Source organism: Austrofundulus limnaeus, unplaced genomic scaffold (genome assembly GCF_001266775.1).
Source record: "Austrofundulus limnaeus strain Quisiro unplaced genomic scaffold, Austrofundulus_limnaeus-1.0 Scaffold1244, whole genome shotgun sequence".
NCBI classification, from domain to species: domain Eukaryota; kingdom Metazoa; phylum Chordata; class Actinopteri; order Cyprinodontiformes; family Rivulidae; genus Austrofundulus; species Austrofundulus limnaeus.
Genome location: NW_013953646.1, coordinates 27,210 through 40,616, shown reverse-complemented (window position 1 = coordinate 40,616; position 13,407 = coordinate 27,210). Strand labels below are relative to the sequence as shown.

General features: G+C 38.4%; 2 protein-coding genes across 4 annotated transcripts in view; both read right to left on the bottom strand.

The window, feature by feature from the left end:
* The window catches only part of map3k3 (mitogen-activated protein kinase kinase kinase 3), a gene marked incomplete in the record, with an annotated part of 16,785 nt that extends 15,240 nt beyond the window's left edge, over window positions 1–1,545 (bottom strand). For 2 of the 3 annotated variants that reach the window (XR_001312374.1, XM_014031399.1), the window contains 1 exon segment: window positions 408–1,544. 3 annotated transcript variants of the gene reach the window in all.
* Window positions 1,546–3,797: 2,252 nt separating this feature from the next.
* The window catches only part of limd2 (LIM domain containing 2), an 11,968-nt gene continuing 2,358 nt past the window's right edge, over window positions 3,798–13,407 (bottom strand). Inside the window, exons 2-4 of the mRNA XM_014031397.1 lie at window positions 6,499–6,543; window positions 6,196–6,332; window positions 3,798–6,123 (exon numbers count right to left, since the gene is read on the bottom strand). Of these exons, the coding sequence (XP_013886851.1) occupies window positions 5,964–6,123; window positions 6,196–6,332; window positions 6,499–6,543 (342 nt within the window). The 3' untranslated portion in view covers window positions 3,798–5,963. The remainder of the gene's footprint in view (window positions 6,124–6,195; window positions 6,333–6,498; window positions 6,544–13,407) is intronic.

Genomic DNA, 13,407 nt, shown 5'->3' with positions numbered 1-13,407 from the left:
CATTAGTGATTATCTCAATTTCAGCTAAAAGAATTGACAAAATCCTACACGCTGTGCCTTTAAACGTCTTGTGGTTCATCACATATTTTGCTAACACACAGGTAGGGCTAACCGTGTTAGCTAATAATTACAGTTTTAAAAAGAGCTGATGTTGGAGTAAAGACAGCCCTAAGGAGTTCTGTTGCAGGCATTGGCAGCTCGCCCTGATCCGGGTTTTGATGGCGGTTCCTTCCTGTCACAAAGCAGTCATTCCTTCCCACTGTCGCCACATTAATTGAACTATAACTGGATTTGAACCGAGTTGTTTTTATTTGCCTTAAGATTACTTTTGTTGTGATTTGTCACTATCTATACCTATAAGGGTGTGTACATTAAAGTGAAGTACCTGTGTTGCGTGAACGTCTCACCTGGCAGATCTGCTGCTGTGGTCCATGGAGAGAAGGTCTGGTAGAAAAAACACCACCATGGATGATGGAAGGGGCTAACCCCCCAGGGATCGGGGGGCTTTCCCGGAAGATTCAAAGCCAACAACAAAGTCTTTCCAGGTGATAAAAAAAAAAAAGTCAGAAAGGTTGTGAGCTCCAAATGTTCCTGTGGAAAATCCTACATCRGACTGCTGCAGCTGGGGCCTAAACGTCTGCGCAGCTGCAGCCTGGGATCTGTGGAAAACTCACATTTCCAAAACATGTTTAGATAAAAAGTCCCACTGGATGTTTTCAGGCTTTCCTGACAGAGAGTCTCATCTTAATACAGACAAATCTACCAAAACAAGGTGATGAAATCATCTCCAGACTCCACACTGTCTGAATTATGTCAATTTAATGGGTTGTTTTCCTGCCAACTTTGCAGATTTTTACTGCCAGGTTTTGCCCCAAAAATAATCTTTGTGGAAAACTGCGTGGTCTGAATTAAGATACTAATAAAACTCATGTGAGTAGTTCAGGGACCGTCTCGAATGTTGGGATTTTAATTAATCTCGACAATATGTTTTTACTAAAACACAATACAATAAGAAAATAATACTAGAATACACATTAAAAGTATTTTAAGTAACAGTTTGAGTTTATGTCAGCGAATCTGAGGTGAATGAAGTCCCTGGAAAAACTCCGCAAAGCTGCAAACTTTGCAAACTGCGCAAGCAAGCTACACTTTGACAAAATAAACTATAAAGTCCCGGTGCTTTGGTTCATAAGACAGTAATAAAGTCGCCGCACGGAGCCAGCTGTACGCCTGCAGCTTTACAAAACCAAAACAAAGCACAAGAAACTGTCTCCGACCGAGTGCGTCAAACTTCCTGACAAAACAAAATCGCCACCGGAACCCGCGTTTCTTCTTCTTCCAGCGAATCGTGAAAACTTCTCGCCGCCATGGAGGCGTCCAATGTTTCCCCAAACGCTTGTTCGTCGTGTGTCCACAAGTTTGTAATAACATGGAATAACTCCCGTAGAGGAGGAGGAAAGGGGTGTTTCTAGTTGGTAAACGAGCTAAATTATCGCCGTGAAGCCGCGGGCACGCGCTGTTACACGGTAGAGGACTTTTCTGCGGGCTCGCGCTGGTTATTAGAGGGGGCGGGGCGTCTGTGACGTCGGGGAGGCGTTCAAAATTATCGGAAAATGGGAAACTCATGCGGGTTTCCCTTTAGCTTTTCCAAACAAAGCGATGAAAAACGAATAATCAAGTGTTTTGTTGTTTTATATATATACATGGCAAAATCCAATTTTTTGTAGCTGTTAAATGAATTTCTTTGCGTATTTGGAGTCTCTAGGAGTACAGAAAATTTGAATTTAGTCTCACGGTGCTGACTTTGGTTCCCAAAGTTGGGCTTGGGACCCAATTATGGGTCATGAAGCACCTTGGATAATCTCCAGAAATCAYTTTAAAGGGTAATAAAATAATTGCTGATGTAATATTTTCCCTACATTTATTACAAAAACACAAAATAAGTAAAAATAAGTATTTATATTTGTGTATAAGCTGTTTAGATTGCCAAAAAGCCTGCGTTTTTAGGGCTATTAACGAAGTCCATGTACTCAGATCAGTAATATTTGGGGTCACAAGTTTTTGCCGGGGATATTTTGTGGGTCAGAAGATAAAAAGTTTGGGAACCACTGGCGTAGACAACTTTTTGTTTGGGTCACATTTGCTGAAATCAGACTGAARTGTTTTAAATGCACTGGAGAAATCAAAGAACATGATCCTCACAGTGTTGGCCTGCTTTGTCCAGTTAACAGTGGGTTTGAAGCAGGTGTAGGCCTTTAATGGCGTCTTCAACTCCAACATGAGCAAACTGCAGGGGGTCCTGATCAACTGGAGTCTCTCCAGGACAGGGTTGCAGTTAGGGTTAGGGCAACTGCTGCAGGTGCACAGCTCAGGGGCCGATCATCAATTTATTTTTGCTGCATTTAACCATGAATACAACATACAGAACCCTATAATAAAAGTAGTGAAAATAAAACAATGTCAAAATAACACATGATGCCTCCTATTTAACGCACATTATTTTGACATCTCTGACCCGAACTTTTAAACCAATTTCATTTTCACTTTCATAATTTTATCTTCAAATGTAGTTTTAAAGTGCCTGTGGCATGAAATTTTTGTAATAAATGTGAATGCATTTTTGGAAAGAGTGCATTGAAAACATTTTGCAAAACAAATTTTACGCTGCTGTGACTAATGTTCGTTAAGATATTTGCATGTAAACAAACAGGAAGTGATGTCAAAAGGGAATGTGCATGTAAACAGAGTGACYCTACAATAATTAGAGAAGAATCTGATGTTTCTTTAGAATATTTTTGAGTCACTATCAGAGAGATGAAGAGTTTAAATAAATTGTTGCGATAAACAACAGCTAGACAGTTTCTTTTCTTAAAGAGTTCTCCTTTGATGTCACTTCTTGTTTCACTTTGCTGAGCTAAATTCGAGAGAAAAAATGCTAGTTATGAGACAAAATGGGTAAAATCATGTGTATTATGCTAATTTTCTTAGATATAAAGTTGCTTTCTTTGACTTTTTGTATTTGAAGGATAGGCATGTCACAGACCCTTTAACTGTCTTGAATGTTCATAGAAATGATTTTTACCAGCATCTAGCCAAGATTCTGACATTTGTTGTTGATTTCTGCTGATACCAAACATGTCTACATATGTCTAACTAAAAGAACTTAGAGTAATTAGAAAACTGGGGGTATGGGTTTAAGAAATGAATGAACCAATGGGCGGGCCGAACTTTGGTCACTCATGGGCCACGTCCAGCCCGTGGGCCACCAGTTGAACAGCCCTGCTCTAGGACCTTCATGATGTGTGACGTCAGGGCAACAGGTAGTCGTTGAGGGCTCCGGAACCAGACAGGATGTCTTCCACAGCACTGGAACCTTCTCTTGGGTCAAGCTAAGGATGAAGAGGTGTTGCAGAACCCCACAGAGCTGATCTGCACAGGACTCTGGGGCTGACACCGTCTGGACCTGCAGCCTTGTTCCAGTTTGGTCTCTCTAGCTGCCTCTTCACCTGACTTCTAGARACAGAAAAGTGGGAGGAGGCAGAGGCATCTCCTGAGGTGGTTGAAGACAAACGTGTGGAAGCAGAGGAGTCCACGAGGTTGAAGATAAAACATGAGGTTTGACAGAGAGTTGATCTGGGACACACTTTAGGAAAAGGAAAAACCAAACAACAAACCATGCATGAATTGTTGCTGTTATTGTTGTAAAATGGCATTTTGAGAACTTCAGGCCACATGTTTTTGATCGCAAATTTAATAATTTTCCATTTGCACAATGAACAAAACCCAAAATCACTGCACCAAGTCAAKACCAGCATTTTATTTTATTTTTTCAAAAGCATGTAAAAACAAAAAGTAAAAAAATGATTGTGTGTATTGATGTACAGATGGGGGCTCTTACGTTTCATAGCACAACTAACAAACAGACATGGGAGGATTTCAGCCTTATTGTGCTGTAAGTCCGCCTCGATCCACAGAATACACCTTCAGATTTGCATACATTTATAATGTCTCGGTGACAACAGCACTAAAAGGGAATTCCACGTTAAGTTTATCACAGGCATGTAATGACTCACAGATTTAACATTAAAACATTACAATCCTTCACATGAGCCTCGAGGCCCAAGGTGAAGTGTACCTTGTCTGCTTTGTCACTAAAAATATGCAAATTCACAGATTTCATTGTTGTACCTTGGCAAACGGTGGAGAACGACAAAAACAGTAATATTAATACAATTGTCTTGATGTTAAAGTGTGATCAAGAGGACGATTTTATAGTTAAAATTACAAACAAAGGATTATTTTACATGTGAAGAAACACAGAGACTCCAAGGTGAAGAGGTTGGTTTCCAAACCCGTCCAAACAGAAAAGACCTGGATGACAACACATAATAAGGTGAGCTATATATTTCTAAGGTTTATAAAGGAAAAAACACACATCTTCTTCTGCACAGCATGCTCAAATTCACAGTAAACCTTCAGTCGCAATCATGTCATTCAAGTGTCTGAAATATTCCCACATTTTTTTTTATAAAATGAGATATTTTAATGGCTTAAGACTGTGTTCAAAGAAATAAAAAGTGGATTTTATTTATTTAMTTTTTGTTTTACAATTAAAGAGGATGAAGAGCAGTCGATGTGCAGCAGCTGCACTGAAGACTGAGGCAACACATTTAAAAAAAAAAAAGGCCATGTTGAGTTGACGAGCGAATGAATTCACACTTCCTCCAGCAGGGGGCGCTGTGTGCTGGGTTTTTACACGCAACCTGCAGGCACACGTCAGGGGACCAATGACCCAGCCACCGATTAGAAAACTAACGTTTTAGTAACAAGAATAGGTCCACTCGCTAAGCTGCGTGAAGCTAATAACACAAAAAAGGCYTTAATTTAAAAGAGGATAGAACTAAGAGGGATGATTGGACACGTTATTCATATTACCATCTTATAAAAATCATAATGCCTATCGCCTGCTGCAGTTCAAGCCAAAGATTTAAACTAAAATCATTCTATGTTGAGAAATGACAAGAGTTGTAGCCATTTTGGCTAAATCGTGTGAGATGTTAGCGCTCAGATTATGTGTCAACATCTGTAAAACTGACAGCTGCTGAGCTGTGGCGGCCATTACTTTCTGTCTGATTCGCCTTAAACTCACAAGTCCAGGTGACTWTTATTTTTCCAGCATTTAGGATTAACCTGAACGGCTGAAAATCTGGGGGAAATAAACTCCACAACAACGGAATGAAACTTCATGTTTACAGTTCAACGATTCAAGACGAAGCCTCGGTTTTCTGTCGAATAGTTACTTGTGCAAAGTTAAGGGTGAAGTGGGAAATATCACAATCCACAGAGCTATGCACAGATAAAGTTTCTGAGACCAGACATGCAAGGGCGAGACWGAGGGTGGACGTTCGGAGGGGAAAAGGACCGTGGGACGAGAAAAGGAACGGCAAAAAAACACGAGGTGAGCTGTTGTCCATGTGCACGGTTATTATACAGTACTCTGTACCCTGTTTGTTCACAGACCGGCTCGTCTGACAGCATACACGTGAAAACCATCGCTGTGTTCTGTTGTAAAAACTGACCTGAGTGCATGCTCTGCTGCAAACAATGATGCACCGAAACTCTGCGTGAAAGGTTCGCCTGAGTGTGCAGTCAAAGTAGTCCACAACAAAAAGAAAACAAAATGGTGCAAATGACGTTTATGGTTCGAAAAATAAAATTATTATTCTGTTTTTATACACTCCCTGTAGCAGGCAAGGCTTTTGGTCACAATCAGTTACCAAAGAAAATGAAGGAAAACTAAACTGAACGCACGTTAAAAACGTGATCATGTCTGGATGTGGTGTTTAAGAAGCGTGTGAGCGGAGTGTGTGTGTGTGCGCCCCAGCATAGGAGGAATGTGTTGTAATCTGCTGAGGGAGTGAAAGGAAGAAGCAGATCTCTGGGGGGGACACAATCAGACGTGTCTACGGCGACTTGGTTATATTATCTGTCTCCTTGGAGGCCCAGAGCTCTTTGTGCTGCTTGCGTCCGAAGCCCTCGTCGTAGTTGCCTTTGCTTTTGAAAAGCTGCTGGAAGTGGGGCTTGCAGTAAAACTCGCCTTGAAGCGCTGCGAAGCTGCCCAAGCTGCGGGGAAACACGGAGTTACGTACAGAAGAGGAAACACTAGCTGGAGAACTCAAAGGACAACGTGTTCACCTGAGTTTGGCTTTGCAGTGTTTGCAGCAGAAACACGTGGAATGGAAGACCAGGTTGTCTGCGACCAATCTCTCCATGGGGTAGACCGTCTTCTCACAGGATGAACACACTTCCTTAGGCGTCTTAAAGCTGAAGGACTGAACACAGAAAACAGTTGATTAACAGACTGGCGATCAAACAGCTGGATTTAACTACGTTTTAAAGAAAAGAGAGAATACGGTAAATTATTAGTATTTACTTGCTGTTTGCTTTCTTGTGAGATCAAAGGTTGATGAAAGTGAGCATGAAAATCTATTTTTTTACCTTAGATCGTTGGACAGGTTTGTCTTCAGAGTTGTTTCTGGTGTCCTGGAAGAAAAACAGAACGGTGTTAAAGCACGTGGAAGCCCTCCTGTCATATTTAACACGCTGTTGTGAATAATGCGTGACTTCGCTGAAAGCTACTAAAGCAGCTGAAACTGACTTAGTCGAGTTCAAAAACAATCTAAACAAAAGCTAAAGCTGGGAAAACAAAAGCTGCAGACTAAAGAGAACAATAGCTTAAAGATACAGCTAAAAGAATAGGAGCTGAACAATAACTTTAAATTTAAACCAGCAAAATTGGAGCTAAAATCGCAAAATAGCAAAACAGTAACTAAAAACTAAAAACAGTAACTAAAAGGTAAGACRAGCTAAACCCATAAACTATGAGAATAACTTAAATTAAATTTAGCAAAACAGTAGCTAAAGGTCTAGCAAACAATAACTTTAAGTTCAAATTGGCAAAAATTTAGCTAAAATAAAAAAATTTACAAAACATCAACTAAATACAATAGCTAAAAGGTAATACCAGCTACAACCTTAAACTAAGAGAATAACTTCAATTTAGCAAATCAGTAGATAAAATCAAAAAATAGCAAACCAGCAACAAAAAACAGTAGCTAAAATGTATGACCAGCCAAAACCCTAAAATATGAGATTAACATAAATGTAGCAAAACAGTAGCTAAAAGTCCAAATTAGCAAAACAGCAACTAAAACCTAAAAACAGTAGCTAAAAGTAAAGACCAACTAATACCTATAAGATAAACTAAATTAAATTTAACAATATTTTATACATAAATATATAATATATTAAATTTAACAATAACTTTAAGTTCAAACCAGCAAAAATGTAGCTAAAATAAAAGGTAAAGGTAAGACCAGCTAAAACCTGAAAATAACTACAATMGTATTTTGCAAAACAATAGCTAAACGCTAAACTTAGCAGCACAGTAGCTAAAAGCTAAACATGAAACTAGTATGCTGAAAGAGCACAAATTCTTTCAAGGCTTTGAAGAGCTTTTAGTTTATTTAAATTCGTTTTTTTGAAGTTAAATAAAAAACTAAAAGTCACAAATACCAAAAGTCACAGCTGTAATGTCCTAAACGAGCTGAACCTTTTGATACATGAGTGGATAAAACAGCTGAATATATGCTGAAGCAGTTACACCTACATTCAAACATCAGGAAAATATTGCTGAGTCAGCATTCACTAACAGAACTGCTGACAATCAACCATCACAACCTTTCCACCTGATCAGATTACAGCAAGAGAACCTCAGCTTGATCAATATTCCTTCATGTTTTGCCTCTTTCTCGGTATCTGTGTCTGACCCCCCCACCAGCTTCCACCTGCTCCATCTGCCTCTCTGCACCCCAGGGAGAGAGGATCAGGTCCAGAGCTGAGCTGCAGGTCGCTCTGCGTGGATCATCCTCTTCTGAGTGAAGAGGAACAAGATCACAGTCGTGTGAATGCTGCTGCAGTGAACTTTAGGATCACGTTGTTGTATTTATTACATAAATGAGGTTTAAACAGAAACACGGCAGCTTCCACAGAGGAACCTGAGCAGCTTCTGTTCAGGAGGCAGGACAAAGTCCACTGCAGACTTTGTTAAAAGCCTGTTATGTAAGAGTTTAGCTGGAGCTGTTAGCAGAGCTGCAGATACAGAGAAAACTGAAGGCCCAGTTTTACTGTGGGTCTATTATTAAGATGTCATCTGTAACATATWTAATCTAATCTAAAAACCATTAAACTGTAAGTTTACATACAGCATATTTAAGCTTTATTTGGAAAACAAACAGTATAATGTTAAAACTACTGAATTTTTTTTGCAACAAGAGGAGAAGGTAGAAAGGTCTCAGCCTGTAACTGAAAATATGGATGGAGGACAACAGAGCTGCTTCATGGAAGAAGAACCTCAGCTTAGCCTGTTAGCTTTAGCGTTAGCCCCAACGCTATCGCCATATATATACGTATTAGCTCAGTGCTACACATTCTCCTCTCGTCACTGAGGTCCTCCATCCACATGACAGAGGGGGGAACACAAAAATGACTCATCCTGCAACTGAAAATATGGATGGAGGACCTCGGTTTAGCTTGTTAGTTTGTCGCGCTAGCGCTGAGCTAATACATATAAAGTCAATATAGCGTCTACGCTAAAGCTACCAGGCTAAGCTGAGGTTCTTCTTCCATGAAGCAGCTCTGTTGTCCTCCACCCATATTCTCAGTTCCAGGCTGAGTCATTTCTACCTTCTCCTCAGGGTGGATATAGCTCGCTAGCAGCCTCGCACCGCGGACCTATCCACGTCATCATTTACCCAGAATGCTTTGCGTGTAAATAAAATGGCTCCGTCCGTGTTAAAATATATTTAAAATAATTTACAAAACTAAACAGCCTACAATATTTTTACAGTCTTTATTTCACAGTTAAAATACATGTTTATCAAATAAAGTCTAATGTTACAACTAATCACGGATCCCTTTAAAGCTCTTTAAATTATTGTTCTAAGCATCATAAACACTGTGTTTAATTAGTTTTATTTTAGACCTGTGAAAGGCTCACTTCCATGAATGATAAGCAGAAACAGAGAGGGTGTTGTCTGCGGTTACGACCGGTGGACGAGGAGGTTTTGTAACGATTAACAGTGAGAACATTGGGCTTCCTGTAGAAGTGATCCTAACATTCAGAGCTGCTGCTACCAGACAGCTCCCCCCCCCCCGCTTCGGCTTATCAAAGCGTTGCACGCTAACCCACTTCCTGTTGCTCTAGTACAGCTGCTGTAAGAAGACTTAAAGTTAATGTTGGAGTGAAGGAAGTTATTTTCTGAACTATTTATTTGGATGCAACGAGGCCAACATTTTCCTGGTAAAAACAACACATAGATTAGATACCATATTAGGGGTTTGGTACCCTTTCTGCAAACACAAACATCTTGCTTGACTTCAGCTTGGCCCGTGCCATCCTGTCTTCTGTTGCCTTATATGTACACAAGCCTCTGTTTCCACCAAACAGCTCGGATGTGGCAGGAAGCTGTTGTGACACACTTGTTTTCCTCGGTCTCACACAGACAGTTGTGAGTTGCTGTTAATGCACTTGTCGACCGCTGACAGCAGGTGTTTCTACTCGAGTCAGATTTATTCCAATACAGCACTTTTTAAAATTTGTTTTAAATGACTGCACTTATAAAGAAATCATATTTTCGGTGAAAAAGCAGCACGAGCAAGAAGCTAAAACTGCTTTTGTTCAAGTTAAAACAAGCAAAACACTAAAGCTAAAGTCTGCAAAACTGAAAGCTAAACTTTAACAGGATGCAAGCTAAAAGCTAAATGTTTTGATGTTTGGCTAGCTAAAATAACAACTACAAAGAAAACAATCATTTAAATGCAGACTCAGCATTTACACAACTATGTGATTAAAACACAACACTCTGCTTACTAAAAATTTCAAGTTATGCTAACTTAAATTTCACCAACTTGTTCGTTATACTCATCTTAACTACGTGATGTGAACATTTGGATAGAAAATGCTTGATAACTTAATATATTTAAGTAAAGTCCACTCAAAAAAAGTTAAGTATTGAAAAGTAGTGGGGATTTTGGATTGTAAAGAGTTAACGCCTAACATTCTGGGCATGCTCAAATCAACTTTACTCCATTTTCTGCTCAAATTACATGCACTTAAATATTTATATATATTTCCACTTAATTGTTTAAATTAATAAACTTAAACCATTTAAGGCAATCGGTTTCATCAAATTGATTGAGTAGCTAGACATTGTGACAACTAGAATGTTATAATTTCATTTAGAGGAATAAAAGAGTAACTTAAGTTAAATTGGATCATCTTTAAATAAATTTTACCACCAAGTTGCTCTGACTCAAAACAGATGAGTACAATCAACATGTTTTAAATCAGTTAAAAGTAATAATATGTATGAGTGTAAAATACTTGTTRGTTTTAAGTCCAGTTTACTGAATGAAATGGTGTTTTAAAATTTATTTACCCATGGTACCTTAATAAAAATATTCAAGTTACATGTACTTGAATATATATATTTTTTCCACTTAATTATTTAGGTTAGTAGACTTAAACCATTTAAGGCAATCGGTTTCCTCAAATTGTTTGAGTTCAACTAACAGAATTTTACAGTTCACCCAGGATCATTTTCAGCTAAGTGTTTAAATCTTTTGTGCAAAATGGCTTCAACCTTTCGCTCCCCAGCATCACATAATCCTGGCTCGTGTTTTTTGCAACACTCGCTGCGAGCAGCAGGTTCCTTGTTCTTTGTAAAATAAGTTTCTAAGTATCAAATGTGTTCACTCCGCCTCTTGTTCTGGCAGTAAAATATCTCAGCCTGAGGCTGCAGCTGCTTCGCTTTGGCTTTTATTTCCTTGTGTGGATTAAACAAATAAGACGTGAGCTCTAAAAGTGCTGATAGATGTTTTAAAAAGCATCAATCTGCTTATATAAGGAACAACAGATGCTTTAAATAGAAACCTGTAATAAATAGCTGAGAGGTTTGGTCATGAGTTGGAAAATTCAGCTAAATGGTTTTTTTTTTGAATCATTATTTATGTGATGGAACTGGAAGGTGTAACGTGGGAGTAAAACAGATCAAACCTCGGTGTTTACAGGAGCTTCACTGTGGTGTAACTACAGTACAAGTCGGTTAAATTGCTTCATGAACTTTTGCAAGTACTGCAAAGGTGAAAGGTCGACATGCTCTTAAACGTCAATCAGGAAGACCCATCTTTCCTCTGTTCCTCTGTAAACAACATTTATTCATTAGCGAATTCACACTTTTTTAGATGAGTCACTGCAGCAGGCCCTTTCAAGAAGGTGATATCTAAAAAAAAGGCCTTCTGTTTAACTAAAATAAGAATTATTTTTAGGAACATTGTGTAATCATTTGGGAAAGCAAAGACACAAAATATGTGAAGCAAATCAAACAGTTTAACTGAGCTGTCTGACTTTAAACACAAATAATAGTTTTCCAGTCGTATCAAACAGAAGMGTTTAGTTTGATACGACTGCAGATTTAAGTTTAACTTTATCACCTGCTCCTAAAAGTTGAACACTGCAAAAACTGTCCATCTTACCAAATTTTAAAATCTTATATTCAGCCAAAAAGTCTTTTTGATCTTGTTTTGAGACTGATTTACTAAACAAGAACTGATTGTGTAAGAATAATAATAATCCTGTTTTCAGAATGTGTAAGATTATTTGTCTTGTTAGTCTGAAAATTTGACTCAAATTAAGTCAAACGTTTCTGCCAGTGGAGTAAGAAAATTTTACTTGGTAAGATTCTTGAAATAAGAAAAAAAAATGAGTCAAATCAAGTATTTTAAGAATCTTACCAAGTAAAATTTTCTTACTCCATTGGCAGAAACTTTTGACTTAATTTGAGTCAAATTTTCAGACTAACAAGACAAATAATCTTACACATTCTGAAAACAAGATTATTATTCTTACACAATCAGTTCTTGTTTAGTAAATCAGTCTCAAAACAAGATCAAAAAGACTTTTTGGCTGATATAAGGTTTTAAAACTTGGTTAGGTGGACATTTTTTGCAGTGAAGTTGTAGCAGAAGGAAAACTGTTTACGGTTGTGAAAACTGTGCATAAGGATCGATGGGAGCGGCYTGCACAGTCATCATGTCTGGTGTTGCGCTGCCATGTTTGGTCAGACGCCACTTCTCTTCCCTCTCTGAACTTCCTGCGTGAAACAAACAAAAAAAATAAGCGGTGGGACGTTTTCACGGACYGGGGGCATTCGGTTCACGTCTGTGCATCTCCTTCGACTTTCACTTCCTGCTTGTCATCCAGACAGTCTTTGATGTGGCTGCAAAAACACGAGTTTTAAATCAAACCTGGTGATTATCAAGTCAAAGCTCAGATTAATTCAAAGTATTTCTCTTTAAAACTCAAATCAAGCTTTTTCTGTTCTGCTTTTTTGTTGTTGTTCATTTAATGAATAAATTAAATTCTGGATCATTTGCATGCATCATTTCTGAAAAGTCATCTGCTGACTTGTCACTCCTCATTTGTTAAAAGCAAACTTTCTTCACTGAACTGTGAAGTTGCAAAAAAGTTTAGTTCCTTCTTTGAAGCAGCAGCGGTTCAAGGTTCAGATGAAACTACTTAAAATGTTGATGATCAATTAACACAGATTATGTGACATGTTTGTTTAGCAAAATCAATAAACTGCATGATCCAGTGAGTCCCTGAGACTGATAAAAACTAGGTGCAGCAGGATTTATTTTCTATTTTCTACCTGTGGGTTTCCTGGGATGTGTTGAAGACGCAGCTTTGTTTGAAAAGAAACAACCAAAAGTGCTCCACTGGATCGGGTGCTGCCATGGACGGTGAAAAGGAAACATTTTATTTTCTTTGAAAGTAATTCAGAACAACGCACCTCATCAAATCCTTCAAATACCAACAACAACAACAACAAAAAGACAAAATCTAACACGCAAATATCTGCTTTGCAATCGTAGCAAGATTTCCCTCAAGGACGAACACAGAACAAGAACCATGACGCTTGTCCCAGGAGGCTTTTTCATATAGTTGTCTTGTTTAAAAGTGATCAAGTTACTGGGAGCTGTGAGCACACAAAGTGCCACAACATCAAAAACTGTAGAGTTTCTAAACACTCGTCCCTGCAGGTCTGAGCGGGTCAAAACCAACAGAAATGATAAAAATAATCATTTCAACTGTTTGAGTTAAAAAAATGAGTTTAAATTAAATCACTATGACAATATAAAAATAAATAACTGTAATAGTTTGGCATTATGTATATATTCTTTAGCTGTGGGCTTGGAGATAAGTTCTGTCCTAGATGGGTTTGTTGTTCTTGAACAGAAGACATTTCACAAGAACAACTTGAGATTGATGTCTGATATATATATATA